Source organism: Pseudopipra pipra, chromosome 1 (assembly GCF_036250125.1).
Source record: "Pseudopipra pipra isolate bDixPip1 chromosome 1, bDixPip1.hap1, whole genome shotgun sequence".
Taxonomy (NCBI): Eukaryota; Metazoa; Chordata; class Aves; order Passeriformes; family Pipridae; genus Pseudopipra; species Pseudopipra pipra.
In genome coordinates, this window is record NC_087549.1 from 46,355,982 (window position 1) to 46,373,849 (window position 17,868).

Here is a 17,868-nt window from a genome sequence, read left to right on the forward strand (position 1 = left end):
CCACAGGGATGATGGGCATTGCTGCTGCCAGCCCACCACTCAGGACTCTGCAGGTCTTCTCAGGCTTTCCTCCCAAAAAGGGAACCAATGCTGTAAGAAAAAACTAAAATGTCTTTTTTTTTGGTCCCTCCTCCCCAATCTTTATAAAATCAAAAAGCTCCAAAAAAGCCCCAATCTGAAAACCTTTTATTCTCTTTACCATTAATGATAGTGGTCTGGAATAGGAGTTACCTATTTTTAGGAGGGTAGGAGAGCAGATATGAGCTTTCCAACCTACCTGGAGGCCAGAAAGCAAGGGTTGAATAGCTGTATTAGCAGAATTTTGATGCAGAGTATGGAAATTTTGTGAGAAGAAAAAGATGGAAGTAATAAGTTGAAATGGAAAATGAGGAGAGGAAAGGCAGGGTGACAAAACCTTATCAACTATCTTGTTGCAGCATATCTGTTTGGGAACCAGATTAATTTTGTATAGCAGTGTGCTTCTGCTGGATTAGTTTAATGGATTCAAGGAGTAAGAAATAATGTCTCTGTTTGGAGATGGGCTGAAATTGGAGGAAAAAATTAGCGGGGGGAAATCCTTCTCTCCTAATACTAAATAAAAAATGTAGTAGTTGCACTGAAACAAAATTTGATCAAGGAAAAGATAGACCAGAGGGATGGCAAAGAAGAACTGTGCATTTTTTTTTCTTTAAATTAGAAATGCTAGAGGAAAATATAAAAGAACAGTGAAGGGGCAGGGAGGGAAGTATTAGTTTTCTTCAACTTTAGAGTCAGTTAAAAAAAATAAGTAGTACTTAAATTAAGTACATTGTATTATTGCCTCTTATGGGAACTAAAATCTAAAGTTTTTTTTCTTACCCTTAAAAAATGTGACATTTAAGCCAGTGATTTCCTGTAGAGTTTTGTGTCAGAGTAGTCATTGGTTCTTGGGTACGTATTCTGAAAGAAATCCCCTGTCAGCACAGTGGTAAAATGACCTGTAACATTGTGTTTGGTTTTATGCCTAATGGACAATAAAGTAGTTTCCTGAAGCTACTTGAAATACTCCTTGTGAACTAAAGTGTCCAGATCAATTTCTCATTCACATCGTATTAAAACTCACTGAGGAAGTTGCAAAAACATATTTTTGATCAAAGCACTGCAGAAGCTTGTCATATACTCTATTAATCTTTAAGATACTTCATAAAATTCCTGAGAAGAACCCCAGTGGGTTCCTGCTTTCAAAGACAGCTTCATCCCACCTGGATGCCAAACAGAGAGAGCAGCTCCACTCTGTGGTGGGAGGGCATGTAGGAAGTGTACATGGTCGAGGGGAAACAGTTGGAAAGTCTTGGTTTTTTCCCATGTTTATCTGACTCTGTTTCCTAGTGGAATAGTAGGGTTGTTGAATTATTTGCATGAATAGCTGTCTGCATCCAAAATGGCTTGTGTATGCTAGTCTGTTCTGTGTATGTTAATGCCTGTATTTCTGTTGTATAGTCAGTTCACGTTACATGACAACCTTAAATGCCTCGGTGGTGTGCTTGATCAAAACACTTTTTTCCCTAAGGAAAAAAACATACTGTCATAGCTCTGAGCAGCCAGGAATTTCTCATTGGTTCTGGTGGTAGATGGCTGGGTGCTAGCTTTTCACAAGCCATTCTTGAGAAGAAGTTAAGCTGCTATCATACAGTACTTCACTTTTTTTTTTAATAAATATATTTTAAACTTCTATACAGACTCTCTTCACATCTTTCTTCTGTCAAGTTTCTTCCTATGCATTTTCATGAGTAGGAGACTCAAATCAATATTTACAGGGTCTACTTCCATGCTTTATATGTGCAGCTACATCAAAATACATGGCTATGCACTTTGTAAGAAACTTATTCAAGGGGAAGTGTTCATCTGATCAGCAATATCTGCTTTTTTGCAATGGTAGGGTGCTTTGAGCACTGTTGTAGAAACAGTAGGATTGTGCTTTGGAGAAATTGTCATACATGTTGTGACTTGAAAATTGTGTCTTACTGTGGAAAAAAAGTACATGAGAAGTGACCACCACAACATAGAGCCTCCCTGGAGCAACAAGTGTGCTGCCTGTTTGCTAGCAAGACAGTACCATGAAAGTAAGAAGCTGTGTTTCAAGAGATAGGAGGTGACAGTGTTGGACAGTGCACCAGCTGATGAAAGGCAATAAAGAGTATACAGGCTACAGGACTGTGATGTTACTCTGCTTTCACTAGTGATCTAGCCCAAGAAGGGGCTGGGGGGGGGGAAAGTGCTCACCTGTAAAAAGAGAAAGTTGTTAGCTGTTCTTAAAGTACATTTTTTTGTGACTTGTGAGAAAATTAGCAGTCTCAGTCTAGATCCTAGTGGACAAGTATCCTTGCAATATAGGCCACTAGAACTCACGCTGATAGTCCCTCTCGTTGGCAGCCTGGGTGTTGAAGAGCTGCTCTGGCCCCAGAGGTGAGCTCCTGACAGGCAGGACAGGCTGACAGCCACAAGAGAAAGCTTGCTCTGCCAGTGGTACACTTGCTATCTGGATGGTCTGCTGGGCTGTGGGTGTGATGTTATCTAAAAGCAGCAGGTTTCTGTACCAATTTAAGTGGAAAAACAAGACTAACGGCCAAATTTGTACTCTTTGTGTCCTTTACTAATTGTGAAAAATAGCAATTTGCTTCTCCATCCTCCTGGCTTTACCATCTTCTTCGTATCACTCCACTGACTTTTACTTATGGCTTCTTGGCTCTAACAATTTCTTAATGAAGCAGACAATTATATTTTATTTTATTCTGTATGAACTTCTTCTCATCATTCATTCTTGTTTCCCTCCACTCCATTTCTACTCCAGGCAAAATTTATTTACAGTGGAGATGGGTTGGATGTGCATCATTCCAGACCTATTGTAAATGACCCTACAGATTTGCCTGCACATCCCCTTTTCTAACCTAGAATGCATGCAAGGAAGGTCATATGGGGCTGTCCCCATCCCCCATCCCCAAGTTAGTGGCCAAGAGCAGATGTCTGTAGAAGAGAACAGCAATGGACACATAGGTGGTGCTTCTCATGCGGGTGTTATAAACATGTCTGCCACTTCCCCCTCTGAGGTGGAAGTGACATGGCAGAAGCACTTTAATCATTAAAAAGCAGATATTAACAGAGTCACATTGGGTTCATGGGACGAATGGACCCCTTAACATTTTCTTCTCAAACTGTTTTGATGGGAATGTTGATTACAGACAAGGTAAACTTGTTTGTACTTCATTCATTAATAACAAACTATAAACTGCCCTGCCTCCCCTCCCCACAGGCAAGGCACTTGAGGAGATGCCAGACAATTAAAGTACTTAAGACAGTAATTACAGTCAAATATACAACAAAAATAAAATCACTGCACATGATTTTTTTTATGCTCGGTTTTGTTCTTATGCTTTTATTAAACCGCAATTCTTGCCTCACGATTGAAAAGGAATTTCTCAACTGGTGATACCAAATTGTTTGACAAGCTTGCTATGGTTCAGCTGTGTATTTAGTAACCTCTTTGATGGTCTTGCTGCTGAATTCATCCCAGCTCAGACTCCTGCGTTTTAGATATATCTTGCTATATAAGCTGCCGTACCTCTGAGTCTTAGCACCAATCAGTAGAGAGTTGCCCTCTTGCAACTTTTCCTTTCCTATTTTTTCTTGCTGGTTTTCTTACTATACAAGGAGTAGTGCCTCTGATTACTGTGATGCTTAGAAGGGAAGACTGAATTAAGCTGAGGTGTTCTGTTGGCTTCAGATATTTAAATTGGAGCTGATGCATTTTAAACTTCAGAAATTAGCGTCCACAAGCGTGACTTGTGAACCTATTGAATGAGTTAGCATCCTGCAGTAGAAACTTGTGTGTATGCCAGCTCAACATATTTTTAAGTGAAATTCTTAGTGATTTCAATATTCCAGATAAAGTACACTTTAAAAAGACAGAAAGTTAGCTGTAATGAGATCCAGCTGGTGCGCATAAACCTTTCACATCGCGTTACATAGTTAAGTTGGTAAGTAATGTATGGGGGAAAGCTCCTGTTGCTTGTTCTTTTGTACTGGAGTTTTACAAGGCTATATAAATACTGTAAGAATTTAAATGGAGGAAACACGGGATTAGAAGCAAACAACAGATGATATATGGTACAAAAATGTCATAAAGCAAACCTGTAATATTATCCTTTTGGTACTTAATATTAAACGACTGAAACCTGACAGTGTTCTGAATGTCACCTATGTTAAAATAGCTCTCATAAGAACAATTTCCAGTTGATTGGTTTGATTAACGTGAGGAGTTTAAAAGTAGGTCGTTTTATGCTGGATGATATCAGAGTGTGGATTCCCTCTGAGTAATGTTTTGACTGGTCTTTTTATTCGGTAAAATCTTCATCGCTGTGGTATTCAAAGCAGAGGACAGGCTCACGGGCTCCTTACCATAACTTAGCAACCTGTTCTCCTTTATACAAACTGTAATTACAGAAACATAAACTACATCTTCATTTATTTCAATGGTAAGAGCATGGGAGAGGAATGTGGGAAGGAATTCTTTGTGCCGCCATCAATTTAGTTGCCTACCTTGCAGTTGTTTCATAAACATCCTAGAAAGCTCCTGAAAATACTGAATGTGGAATGTGCCAAAAGTGGTTAAAATGAAAAACTTTGTCCTCTGACAGACAAGCCCTGGCAAATCTTAGCTTGATGTTACTGCCCTCGGCTGCCCTCCTCCTTTGTGGAAGGCTTTTGCTCCCTTGTGGAGTCAGCAAAAGGAACTGTGTGCCTGCGCTTCAGCAGCTACAGCAAACCTTGGTCAAGGGATTATTTTTTGGGTGCTGTCATTGTCACCAGCAAATTGAGTTGCCATACTTAGTCTGTGAACTGGAACAGAGGAGGCAGGAGCATGTAGTCTGTATTGCCAGTTTTGCCATGGGGGTGGTAGCCCTGGGGAGAGGAGTGGTTAAAAAAGAGTAGTCCGAAATTGCACGGCTATTTGTTGCATGATGATGTGTAAGCCCTCAGCTATCCTCATTTAAAGGGAATGGTCAGGGAGGTATCATAACATATTTAAAGCTTAGGTAGTTGCTCTTATGAAAAGTGTAATTTACAGTAATTGCCACTTTTAATAATGAACTGATCTATTTGACATGGCTCAATGCCCGCTAAACAGTTAAAATGACAACTTAAGATGCTGTTACCAATGTAAGTATATTGAACTTGATCTGTTTGGAAGATATTGTGGGGTGATTTCTATAGCAAAGGTATATCAGGCTTAGGCACCCTTCTACAGAAGGGAAGCTGAATTTTGAACTAGAAATAAACTTTCATTAGCTCAAGATTTATTCAATTAAATGTGAAAGGAACATTCAGAATGTAAGTGAATAATAAAAAATTTCTGGTTTTGTGGGTTTGTAAGTTCTCATAAATCAGTCAGCAAGTTCCCAGTCATGACAACCACATGTCCCGTACTCTGACATTGCAGCCACCACGAAACTCAAGAGAAGGATGTAATCAACCCTTAATAAGAGTGGCAAGCCAAATGAGTAGCATTAAAAAAACAAGGTGATGTCTTGCAGATTTCTGACTTAATTTTTTGCAGGCTGTCAGTACACTGACAGACTCTTTAAATCTCTCTCACTTTCCTCTGTGGGTTCCCACCTTGCCCCTTGGTAAAGCAGCAAGCAAAAATCTCTTATGGGGCTTTGTGTGGGGAAAAATGGGCTGAAGGCCTTTAATAGCTTATAAACAAGGATTGACATGGCTCAATATTTTGTGGTCCTTGCTTTTAAGGAAATGCTCATGTAAAATATGGAAAAGAGGTTAAAAGTCAAAGCAGTGATGATGAATGATCCTTTGTTTTTCTTACTGCTCTGGGGGCTGAGATCCCCACTGCTCCTGGCAAAGCCAGCACGAGGAGCGGGCTGCACTGCTCAGAGTCAGCCCTGACTCAGGATTTCCAGCAAAGGTGAGCTCTAGGCAGGTAACACCATATCACCCAACTGTCCTGGATAAAAAAATGAGGATAGGAAACATTGCTGCTCAGTAGTCTCGGATCACTTGGCAGTGCTATGCTTCTCACCAGCTTCTTGCTGTGTACAGGACCTGTGAATAGCCAGCGGACCTGCCAGAGCATTAGGAGCAGTGACTGAAGGTGCTGATGGGGATGCTGAGTGCCCAACATCTTGTGTGCTTCTCCTGTGTGATGTGGTCTCACTAGAGGTGAGGTGAGAGCTTACTTCAACCTTGGAAGTGGCTGATTCCAGTGCTCTGCTGGCCTCTAGTCAAATGCTGGCCTGAACTGACCCTGCTTGGTTTGAGATCCAGAGGGATCACAGTGCAGCAGGAATAAGAGGCACTTTGTTCTCCCTTGTAGATACACCGTGATTAAACTTGGTAGTCATGAGGCCAGATTTACTGCTGTGCTCTCGCTGTTTGGCATTGCACAACAGCACAAACACCCAGAGAGCGAGCAAATTTGATCCGTGTTTCCTAAGGATTGTGAAATTCTCCTTCTGTACAGATTTGCAGGCTGAATTTAAAACATGATTTATAAAAGGGGCCTTTTCTCTTAGAGTAAATGTGATTGCCCTTTCTGTAGGGCTGCAAGACAAATGTTCTTAGTCTGCAAGGGAACTTTTTCAGTGTGCTATCCTTAGTATGGTTTTGGCTCATCTTCCCTGCTGTACACTTCACTAACTTAAAGCTATTTAACTGAGATGCAAAAGAAAAATACCGTTTTTTCAGCATCTGGGCCTCAGCATGAGGGCATACAAAAAATATAGTGGCAAGGCATGCATTTGTTTTGTGCTGTTCAGAAGCTTTCTAACATCCTCCAGACTGTGCTGTGATTCTTATTTTTTGTCAGTTTCCTCCGTCTGCCGTTGCAAGTAGACTTTCTCTTGCTAATCTGTTGCCTGAAATACTCTTTGTTCAGGAAAGCAAGTCTCTTTCTGTTGTAATCAGGGCTAGGAATTCAGCTGCAGGGTCACTCTTGGTGCTATAGAGTTCACTGGCCATGTTTTGCTTCTGGCAGTCCTAGCTTTGGCCCCTTTACACAGATCAATGCCAGGCTAACCCCATTTATTGCTACTACTGAACCAAACTCTGCTTCTCCTATTTAATTTAGCTCAAAATAGATGTAATGCAAACAAGCGTCAGCATGGCAAAAAAGCCAGAAGAAGGGGAGGAAGAAAAAGAATGCACTCAGGGTTTTTTTGAATTAAATATACTGAATGGTGCCAGGCTTCAGATGGGAAGAATTAGTTGACATTGTATCATTAGACCCTTTATAAAAATCAATTGTCATCATTGATTCTAATTTGCATGTGAGTATTAGAGTTTATCTGCTTGTCTTCCATTCCCTTTTTGTGTTTAAAACCGTTTCTGATGTAACTGCTACTGCTTAAGCTCAGCCATGCATTCAGATTTCTGCTGGGTTTCTTAGTCCCAGAGGAACTTCCTGGCTTGCTTCGTTGTGCCCTGACTAGGTGAACCTCCATCCTTATTACTAGATACCACAACGTCAGCATCCTAGAAACTTCCAGACTTGCTTCTGGTCAAGTGAAGTTAGTGTTGGCAGGAGTGTATTATTCTTGGTGAAGCTACTTGCTGCTGAACACTTTGTAATGCTCATCACTGCAAGATGGGTTAAGAGGTTTTGTTGAAGCCAATGTGTGGCAGGTGAGACTCCTGTGGCTATCAAACCCTGTGACTGTAATATAAATTTTTTCTGTATCTGTGGCACACCTCAATATGAGAAAGTGTTGGGCTTCTCAGCACCTTACTTGAATTTTAGATGACAAGACCTTCATGGCGTGGTTGGCATCCAGCCGTCCTTCCTGACCAGGGCTGGAGTTAGGAATTCCACTTCTTGCCACACCTCATTCCACACGGCTTGTCAAATATGTGGAATAAGGTGCACACATACCCTCACCCGTTGTTGCTTTCTGGATTGAAGTTCTGTTCATTGTGCAAGGCAGAGCAGGTGGAAATGATGAGGGTTAGTGTTTTTGCTGAAAAACAAAACAATCTTGCATCACATCCTTCCACTCTAACCCCTCTCCACACGGATAAACCTCTCCTCAAGCTATTCCCCTTCAGTTTTTGAACTCTAGGTTGGTGTTCATCAGAAGTCAAGCATTCAGTTGAATGTGTTTTGTAATGGGATGTGGAAGATAGCTGAGACAATCTAAATTCAGGAATTGTTGCTGAACTTAAGTTCTGTTAAAGTCTACTAGATGATCACCAGAAAAGCCCCGAAACCTTTCCTGTTTATTTCAAATGCTCTTTTATTTCTGACATTACAGTTCTTCTGTTGCTGAAGCCAAGCTTCTCAAATATTTGTTCTGAAGGGGAGACCTGTCAACTTAAATGTTTGGCATTTTTGGAGGGCTTCTTTTGGGGTTTTTTTGACCCCCCCCTTTTCTCCACTCTTACCAATTTAATGCCTCCTCCTTCTTCTGTTTGCTCCTTTCTTTTTCTTGCAGGGCTTTGTTGTTCCAAAAGGTTGGTTTTCCCACTACCAACATTCACTTGGTGTGCCTGCCCCCTTTCCTTACCCTTTGCAGAAATGCTAGTGCCTTGGCCTCTGCTTTCCTCCCCTTCGGCACTAGGGAGGGAGCTGATGGTTTCCTGCACTGCTCCTGAATAGGAGACAAGCATCAAATAAAACAGCAGGAGGACAAACATGAAATGAGACACAAGCTCTAAGGCCTTCCTGATGTTTTGGTCAAACTTACATGGTTCCAGATAAAATCCTTTGCAGTTATCTCCCAGACTTTATCTGGAATTGGTCTTTAAAGACTCAGAATGTGTCATGTGTCCCTTACAATTGTCCCTTTATCTGCTCCTTTACCTGTCAGCTCTTCTTCTTGTGATGGTTTCTTCCACTTTTCATGTCTCTACTGGGATGTGGTGGGTTTTTTGCATATGGTTTAAAAAATTTATTTCATCATACTTGGTGGTTGTCTGTACCTGACACCTTCTCATACTTTTGATACTCAGAACTGCTCTTTAAATGATTTTCTTTTTTTTTTTTTAGATCTTTTTTCCCCAGTCTTGATCCTCGGTCTTGATCCTTCTTTAAAGTTATTTTCTTCTCTATGGCAGAAAACAAGTGTAGTTCAAAACTGTCAGTTTGGGCCTATAGAAGATGTTTACCCTTAGCAGCATGGTCTTACTGGTTTTTACCACTCAAGATATTCAGTGAGTTTGTAAATGAAGTCTTCCTCTGCTTCCCCACAAACCCAACAAAAGATTTCAAGTCTTATTTTGAATGAGCATAAGTTCATATAAAGCTTAGTGCCTCATCAGCAGTTTGAATTACCTGATCTGAGCCTTCTGGCAAGGGGGCCAGCTTCTCCAAGAGCCCTGTTAGAGAACAGCCTAACAAAAGAGACATTTACTTCATATCTGCATGCTTATGGTGGTTGCCACAGCTGTGGCAAGTGACAGTCTGTGTCCAGAGTTGTCTCACTTGATTTCTGTATGTTTTGGAGATAACTGTATTATGTTTATCTTTCATTTTCTTGTTGAAGCAGATGTTTGTTGTTTGAATTTTGAGCTGTCCCTTGGAATCATCTAATGATGTGATTCTTCTCTGTGCCATAACATAGCTATATCTACTATCAGTTTATGCTAATGTGTTATTTTTAATTTTATTGAAATGTGTTGTACATTGGAGGCAATAAAAGCCAATAGATAGAGAAAGTGAGACAGGCATTTCTCATTGATTGACAGGCATAGACTTTTCTGCTTCTTTAAATATTTTCATGTCTTTTTGTTGCCCAACAACTGATTCTTTGTGTTTTAGTAATGACCAGAGAAGAATAAGTGCAGATTTAGAAGCAGGCCGTGCAGTCCAAGGAAGTGCATATTGCATGTAATGTAAATCTCATCCGCTCTTCTGAGGTTATATGTACGATCTGTTTTGGCGTTGGATCAAGTAAAAACCTTCTAATATAAAATAAAGAGTTTGCTGAGGTAGTTAGCAGAGATTGTTCATCTACAATTAAATAGTGGATTGCTGCCTCATGAGGTTGGCGGGGGCAATGATGGCTTCTGTTAGCACATGGTTATATAGATTCAGGGTTAATCACCCTTGTGGGCAAAAAATGCTAAAATTAGCTGCCAAATGGATGTGTTTATCATATGAGCTACAATGACTACTTGGAGAAATCCCTACAGGTTTGAAAACAATAATAATCAAAATTGTATTTCTTAGCCATGGATCTTAGAGTATCTTTTACATATAATGGAATCAAACGAACCAAATCTAAAATATGCTTTGTTCATATGCCATATGGTCGTTGTCTTGCCAAGCACTCTGTTTGCCTGCCAGAGCAGACTCCTGTGTTCTTCTTTCCTTGAATCCTGCCCTTCACACTAACAAAAAAAAATTGCTGCGTGACCCCCATAGTCATATGCTCACCATTCCCTTTTCCCCTTCATCACTAAATACTCTTCCAGCATTTAGGCAAACTTCAAACACCCAAAAAGAGGTAAAATGAAGTAAAAGCCTTTGTGCACTACTGCTTTGAAGGAGCTTTTTGAATTTAGCCACAGCTGTATTTAGCTTAATTCAGGACTTCAGCCCCTTCCTACCAGCCACTCAAAAACATACCGGCTGCTCTAAGGGATTTAAATTCCAAAGATGGACAGATTTTATTATGGGGTGGGGATAGAGCAGTATCTGGGTCTCTTATGGTTTTGGGTTCAGGTCCCATGCGCCACATGGATAGCCTGTTTCCAGAGCTCTGAGGAGAGGTGCTGTGTGTTGCCTCATATGTGTATTTTTAGGAGAAGGCTGTTTCCTGACCCCATACAGTGAGCATCTGTGTGGTGTTATGCTGCCTGTCCCAAGGTATTAAGTAACCCACAGGCATTTTGAAATAGGTAATGATAATATGATTTCTTTCATGATAGTGTTTGGGTTTTTTCATTCTCCTGCTTGTTGTGAAATCTGTAGGCTGATAATTTCAATGGGAGTTATGAGAGGAGAGGAAAAACTCCCAGCTAACCCTGGAAATGCATGGGATCATCCTAGAGATGGGTAAACACTCCCTATTGCAGCCCGTCTTAACAAAGACTTCGAAAAAAGCTCATAATCTCAGCAAGTTCAACTTTTACCCTTTCCTTGCACTGTTCTCCCTCTTGGCAGTCTCTATCCCTGTGCTGGGGTTTTGATAGATTATCATTTCTGAGAGACAGGGATGTTGCTTTGCTAAGTTCAGCTTCAGAGACTTGTTGGGAGGGGAAGTAGATGAGACAGGAAAAAAACAGAGCAGTGACACAGAGCTCCTAAATGTCAGTTCTTTTTGCCCATGGTGTTTCATCAATACTGGAGCAAGGGATGTATAATATAAGATTACAGTTTCACACCCTATTTCCAGTTCTCTACCAGACTGAGCTGTAACTGTCAAAATTGTGGTTTTGTTTACATCTTCATAATAAATTAGATAATTAAAAGTGTATGGCTTTAAAGCACTTCTGTGCCTTTTTTCTGCAGTCAGGTTATAGATGAAGCTGTCTGTTATACTAGCTAGTGTCATAATTACCAAGTGGATGCAATGTCTTCAAAATTGCCATTCCATCTGAGAATATTTTATTATTGGTTGCTGCAAGAAACATCTGGAGAGTGCTTAAAGCTCTTGTGTGTTTAGAACATTTCAAAGACATGGTTTTATCAGATCCTTGTATTTTGTCCCTTTCCTCTTTCCTCTTCATATGGCCAGAAGAGCTAATAGAGACTTTCTTAAGCCTGGTAAGGTGATTCTACATACAAAATTCTTTGGATAGTACAAAGTTGGGGGTTTTGTTGTCTGCGTGGTCAGCCTGAAATAGATAATGTTCTTTGATACATTTTTGGACATATCTTCTCTAGATGGGTCAGTGTTATTTCTTTCTGCTCCTAGGCAAATTAATAAACCAAATTTAAAAGTGCAGAGGGAAGCAGGCAGCTGGCTGATTCAAAGGGAGAGGCTATGTTTTTCATCACCACCCTTTCAAAGCCTCTCTGAATCAAAAGAACCATTGGATTGCGAAGGCAAGACCTATGCCACACCAGAAGCTCCCAGTTCAGCAATTTTCCCAGGGTAAAATTATAACTCATGTTTCCTCAGCACAGGCTGTAACTGGCAGCGTTCCTTCTACTTCTAAGGGTGAAATTGCTGGGGGGGGAACAGACATCTAATGTGCCTCTAGAAGTTTTACGATGGGTGTTAGCCTCCTTTTGTGGAAAGGTAGATGTTCTGGAACATACCCAAGGGCAGGTGCTATTCAAACTGGAGTATAAATTGACTTCAAGTAAGGCAGTACAGGCTTATTTTTGTTCAGTTTGTGAGTCAAATCTGAAGAAGAAAAAGCCGTTTCTCAAATTGTGACAGTTCATGACAACCTTCCAGTTATCCCACTGAAGTCTACCTTTTTATGGGTCTTTAAAATCTTCAGATACAACTGCAATTCAAGACATTAATCTTTATTCGGGTACTGCTGATGGGATCTTACCTTGCAAACAAAACAGTCAGATTTTAGCAATGCTTGTTTTCTAGTGTTGGTTCTCACCAGAAGATTATTGGACAAATTGCAAACTTGGTCCAAGAAGAAAGTTACCTGTTGGTTTCTTTCCCACTCAAATCTGAACACCATTTGTAAGGATTTGTTTAACTTTACATTCAAATAAACCAGCATGGTTCTGGCAAGCAGAAGTCCTTTCCTTCTAAACCCAGGAGGGAGTGTTTTTTTCTTTTTCCTTGTCCTTTTCTTATGTAAAAACTGTTACAAAATATGTGGAGTGCCTGCTAGAAGTGGATAAAAGGCAACAGCACTTGAATGAAAAGTCTGACTAAAAATTACATTATTAATATATCTCAACCTAGAAGTAGTCTATCTGCCAGCAGTTGGAAGATGGATTCCAGTGTTCCCCTGTTCCTGGTCCAAACGCCATGTACATGCATGGAGTGGAGGTGTCTGTCACACTCCTGGCTTCACTGGTGCAGGAGATGAGCTGGGAGATTCTCCATCCCTTACAGAGGCAATGGGAGCTGTTGACTGCTCTGTGCTGGGCTATTCCCAGAGTCTGGGGAGAGCTGACCAAGTGGCTGCTTCATTCAGGGAGGAGGTGTAGATTCTGAATGGAGCCCCTGAGTACGTAGCTATGTTATCTGCAAAGGAGCTGGCAGGCCGCATCTCTTGCAGTAGGGATGAAATGGTCCAAGGTATTTGGATCGATGCTGCTCGCTGTAATGAATGAAGCCTTGTATGGAGGGGATCTAGTCTGTCATCTCTGCCCTTTTTGTGCTTGTTTTCCTATGAAGTACAGGTAAATTCTGCTCCTCGATGTTTGATAGAAGTACGAGAAGAAAAGCGACCTATTTTCCAGATTTAAAGGAAAGTAAATGAAACTGTCCTCAGGGCAGCAGAAGCAAAGACTTTTGTGTCAAGCTGTAGTGTTGTGGGCAGGACTGCCAGGCTGCTAAAGGCTCTTCAGACCTGGCAACCTTTCCCAGGGACTGTTCATCTTTTAACAGCATTTTCAGTTTGGTTTTTTTGGTTAGTTTTTTTTGAGTGGTTGGTTGGGTTTTTTTAAGTGTCCACAATAATTGCAGCCTCTCTCTGCTCAGACCAGGGGATCTCTTAGAACTTACTGGCTTGTTTCTGCAGTATTTGACAAGATCCCCTTTTGCATGTGAGAATAAAGAAGTCTGAGTGAAGGTCACTGAGGCACTTCTGCTATATACTTCATGAAATATTTTGAACTGGGCATGTCCAGTTAGTGAAGGCTCAGGCTGGGGAGTTATGCTTTTGTTTGGTCACTCCTAACTCACTTTTATTGCTAATTGAGTAGAAGCTGGTGCAGAACAGACAAGCTGTTGGTGGAGTGAGTGTCCTGAAATGCTGGCTATCCAGTCTGCTCCTGTCATAGGACACCATTAGAAGCATCACAGCAGGTCTGTTGACCTTTGGTTCGATGTCCTCCTGCATCTAAACCATGTCCTCCAGCATAGTTAGGGGATCTTTTTGCTCGCTGCATCCTGGGGTAAACACCCTGTGATTATACAGTGTTAGGTGGGCAGTGGTGTGCTGTGCAGTAATTGAGAGCAGCTTTCAAATCCGGTTTAGCTTGTGAATTAAATGGGTGCTTTCACTGAGTGAGAATCGAATCAGCACATCTGAAAGCTGTAGAAGTTGTCTCCTTCCATTGAGAAAGCAAAAGTGGCTTGTGGAAGCGTGTGTATTTGGGGATAGTGAATCTGGGCTGGACCCCCAAGTTACATGTGGTTTTTGTGGTTTTTTTTAATAGTACACTGTGTTGGATGTATTCCAAAGATCCTGCTTGTGTTATGGGCTTAAGTTAAAACTTGCTTGACCCAAGCATAGAAGGGATGCTCAGCAAGAAATAGGCAGGCAGTGCAGAAGAACAGAGCTTTACTTGCAGGGCCTGAGTATAATAAATGACAACATTTGTACTGTCCTCAGCACTGCTTAACCAAACAAACAAGGGGCTGAGTTAATCTTCCAGTAAGAGTACAAACTTATATCTTAAGGGAGGTATTAAACTTTTGTCTGCAGTTTTGACGCTTAGGGAGATCTTCAGAGAAGTTTATAAGCATTAGAGAAGGTACATCCTGTCTCTGTAAACTTTACTTTTTCCACTTTTTTGGGCTCACTTTTACTGCTGCACTGACATAAGTACAGGTCTTCATTTGACTCCTGCCATTATCCATTAATTCTTTTTCTCCAGTTAGAGATTTTTCTTAAGGTCTCAGTGACTAGTTTCTGTTGGTATGGTTAGAGCTGTTCTGCTGAAGTTAGCTGTGTGATATAGACTTGGCTACTGGACACTGGAATTAAAGTGTCTCTAAGCTCTTGTCCAAGAGTGATTTTTTACTGTCATGCATCTCCAGGTAGGCAACTTTCTCCATCCAGCACAAATACCTCAATTCCTTCAGCCCCTTGCCTCGCATTTGGTTCTCTGCACCTGTGTCATTTATTCTAGGTCCCGATCTGCTCTGAAATCCCAGCAAGGCTCATTTTACCAAGGAAATGCAACCACAGTCTCTCCAGCACTTGCAGCACCTAGCGAGTGTATGTGCTCAGCAGTGCCAGCATCTCAAGGAGGAGAAGGCTGTGAGCAGCCAACATTTGGGATGTGCAGCAAGGGACCCCCATCTTGATGGGCCAGATCAGCACTCCACCCCAGAGCCAGTGCTTCAGGGACAAGGAGAATGTACCAGTTAAAATTATCCCATCAGGTAAGTGCTTCAGTCACCACTGCTGTAGCCACTCTGGTGTGACAAGAGGTGCATTTATCAACTTTGTAGGCTTGATCTGCATTTGGACTATTGCAGGATACAGAGAGCAGCCTAACACTGTTACTGACACCTCCAGGAAAGGGTTTCAGCCAAGGTTTTGTTTCATGCTGACCTATACCTTATATGTCAGCTATGACGGACCCCTCTGGGTATCTCTGTCCCCTCTCTCAAGCAGCCTTGTGGCATCCACCTTTTTTCTAAAATGCATTGCTGTATGTATTTCTGCAAATAATACCGAGTGCTGCAAGCATGGCACTTGTGGTGAGAGGAGTGAGCAGCTGCACGGCATAGTTGCAGGTCTTCTTCTGCCCTTAGGTGCCTCAGCATATCCAAAAAACCTTCCAGCTTCTCAAGCTCTCCATTGTATTTGACAGTCTTGTATAGGATAATTTGACCTTCTGTCATATGTTGAAAGACATTCAGAGTTTAAAATGAGGCTTTTCTTTCAGAGATCTAAAATATTAATCCTAGTACTATTGTTGAGTCTCAGGGGACCTGGTATCTCGGCTTGCTGTGCCACTCAGTTGCAGCTGATTGTGCTTTGGGCCCATTTCTCCTGTGACACTCAAACACAATTGTTCTGGAGTTTTGCCTTATGAACATAATTCCTAATGTTCAGACTCAGCAGTCCTAAACCTTGCAGCTGCAAGAGGAAGGCAGTGGGATTATATTGATGAAAGGCAAAACATGACAGTGCAGTCGGCATATTTTCGCTGGGGAAAACAATAGGCTATTTCTTTGTTTTGCAGACCGAGTGGCAGCCGTAAAGCCCAACCATGTCCTCAGGGAGCACCAGCCACTGGTGTAATGGTGAAGAAACAGAAGAAAAGATGTGAATGTGCTCACGTGTAAAGACTTTTTGACAAAGATCTGGGCAACTTCTTTGTGCTTCTGGGCTCTTCAGAATGAAGGTGAAGAGAAAGCACCGTGATGGCATGCGCACCTTGAGACCAAAATGCAGTTTGTATGCTCTGTGTTGTGCATGGGGTCATCTTTGACCATCTTGCAGGTCTCTGTCTGAGGGACCAGCACAACCTGGTGTCATCTGTGGATGCAGAGTACCAGGGCCATAGCCAGAAAATATGATGTGAGGACATCACCAGCCCACAGAGATGCCCATGGTGGCAGTTTCCCCTTCCAGCAGGACAAGCACCTGGGCTTCTTGGACACATAGTCTCTGTATATCTGCCTGCTTGCTACACCTTCCAGAAGTGCTGTTTGTACTGTACTGATATTGTTTATGTTGAATAAATGCTTTCTCCAGCTTCTTTGTTGTGGCAACTGTTTTTGCTGAATTGAAAAAAGTGGGGGGTACTTGTTTAAGCATTGTGGTAAGATGTGACCATGATTATATTTTTAATCTTTAATGAAATGTTTGTTTTGAAAAAGTGTATCTTCAAAATGGGGACACTTGTGCAGGAGCCAAATCTGACAGTAGTCCTCATGTTCCTGGTTTGGATGAGGGTCTTGAGCTGGGCTTTCCCCATCCCACAAGCACCCACAAGCATCAGCCTGCTGTTTATTTCAGAGTGCAGGTGCATAGCTGTTCATGATACTTGAGCGATTTCTGCTTTGTACTGGAGGAAAAGAGATTTGTCACCAACTTCTAAAGTTTTTTTGCTGTTTGGATTCATTCCCTATACAGTAGGATGTGTCTGTTTTCAGAGTTGACTCTTCTGCTGGAGGTGGCCGATGTGGATGTGCTAACAGCTTTTTCCAGCTCTTCTGGGCACCAAGCTTTTGTAAGGAGAGACATCTCTCCAATGGCTTTCTGTTGTGAAAAAAGGATAATGAACATAGGCTGATTTGATGCTTTAAAATAAACTACTGCACGATTATTTTTGTAATGTCTAGAAACAATAAGACAAGCTTGTCCTCACCTCCCCTCAGAAAAATCCAAGAGAGTCTGAAATACATAAATTTGAGTTTCTCAGCAGAAATAATTGCTTAGGCTGTGACAGGGAATATCCAATAACTAATACTGAGTAGCATATATACTCTTGCTTGAGCTGGGCTGGCTCACAGCAGGGAAGATGTTGGCTATAATAACCCCAGCCAGCAGTGTTTTGACCTGCAACCTAAAATGATCCCCACTTCCAGTGAGTCAAGTAGAATGTACTTGAATGTCAGTTCTTCTGTGTAGGAGCTCAGGTTGTCTTGTAGTGGCATGGTTTTTGTCAAGGTTTCAGACTTAAGAGGGGAACTGAGATGACTTTATTCAAGACCACAGCATGTAAATAATACTTCTGACAACAGTGCTAATATTTTGAGGGGAAGAGTAATTCCCCTGTCTCTTAAATTTTGTACACTTAGGACACTGTAATGACTCACATTCTTCAGATATCTCTTATTTCTTCCACTTGCTACCAGAAAATTGATATGGTTCCTATATTATTCTTGCTTGGTAGACCAGTTGCATTGAGTGCACATCTCAGCCCTGCAACTACTGTGTTTTTTCAATCCAGGTGTAAAGGCTTATTCTGTAGCAATATTCTTGAGTGGAGTTGAGGAGAAGATGGTATAGAAGAAACAGGCAGGGAGGAGAAGAGATCTAAAAGCTCTC

The 17,868-nt window shown here is 41.5% G+C and overlaps 1 protein-coding gene across 7 annotated transcripts in view; it reads left to right on the top strand.

Annotated features, from left to right (window-relative positions):
• The window catches only part of KCTD1 (potassium channel tetramerization domain containing 1), a 101,250-nt gene that overhangs the window by 44,931 nt on the left and 38,451 nt on the right, over window positions 1-17,868 (top strand). The window contains exons 1-2 of one of the 7 annotated variants that reach the window (XM_064654702.1): window positions 15,059-15,245; window positions 16,055-16,216. The exons of the other annotated variants lie outside the window; for them this stretch is intronic. Coding sequence (XP_064510772.1) covers window positions 16,211-16,216 — 6 coding nt within the window. The 5' untranslated portion in view covers window positions 15,059-15,245; window positions 16,055-16,210. Of the gene's footprint in view, window positions 1-15,058; window positions 15,246-16,054; window positions 16,217-17,868 lie in introns of those variants that run through there. 7 annotated transcript variants of the gene reach the window in all.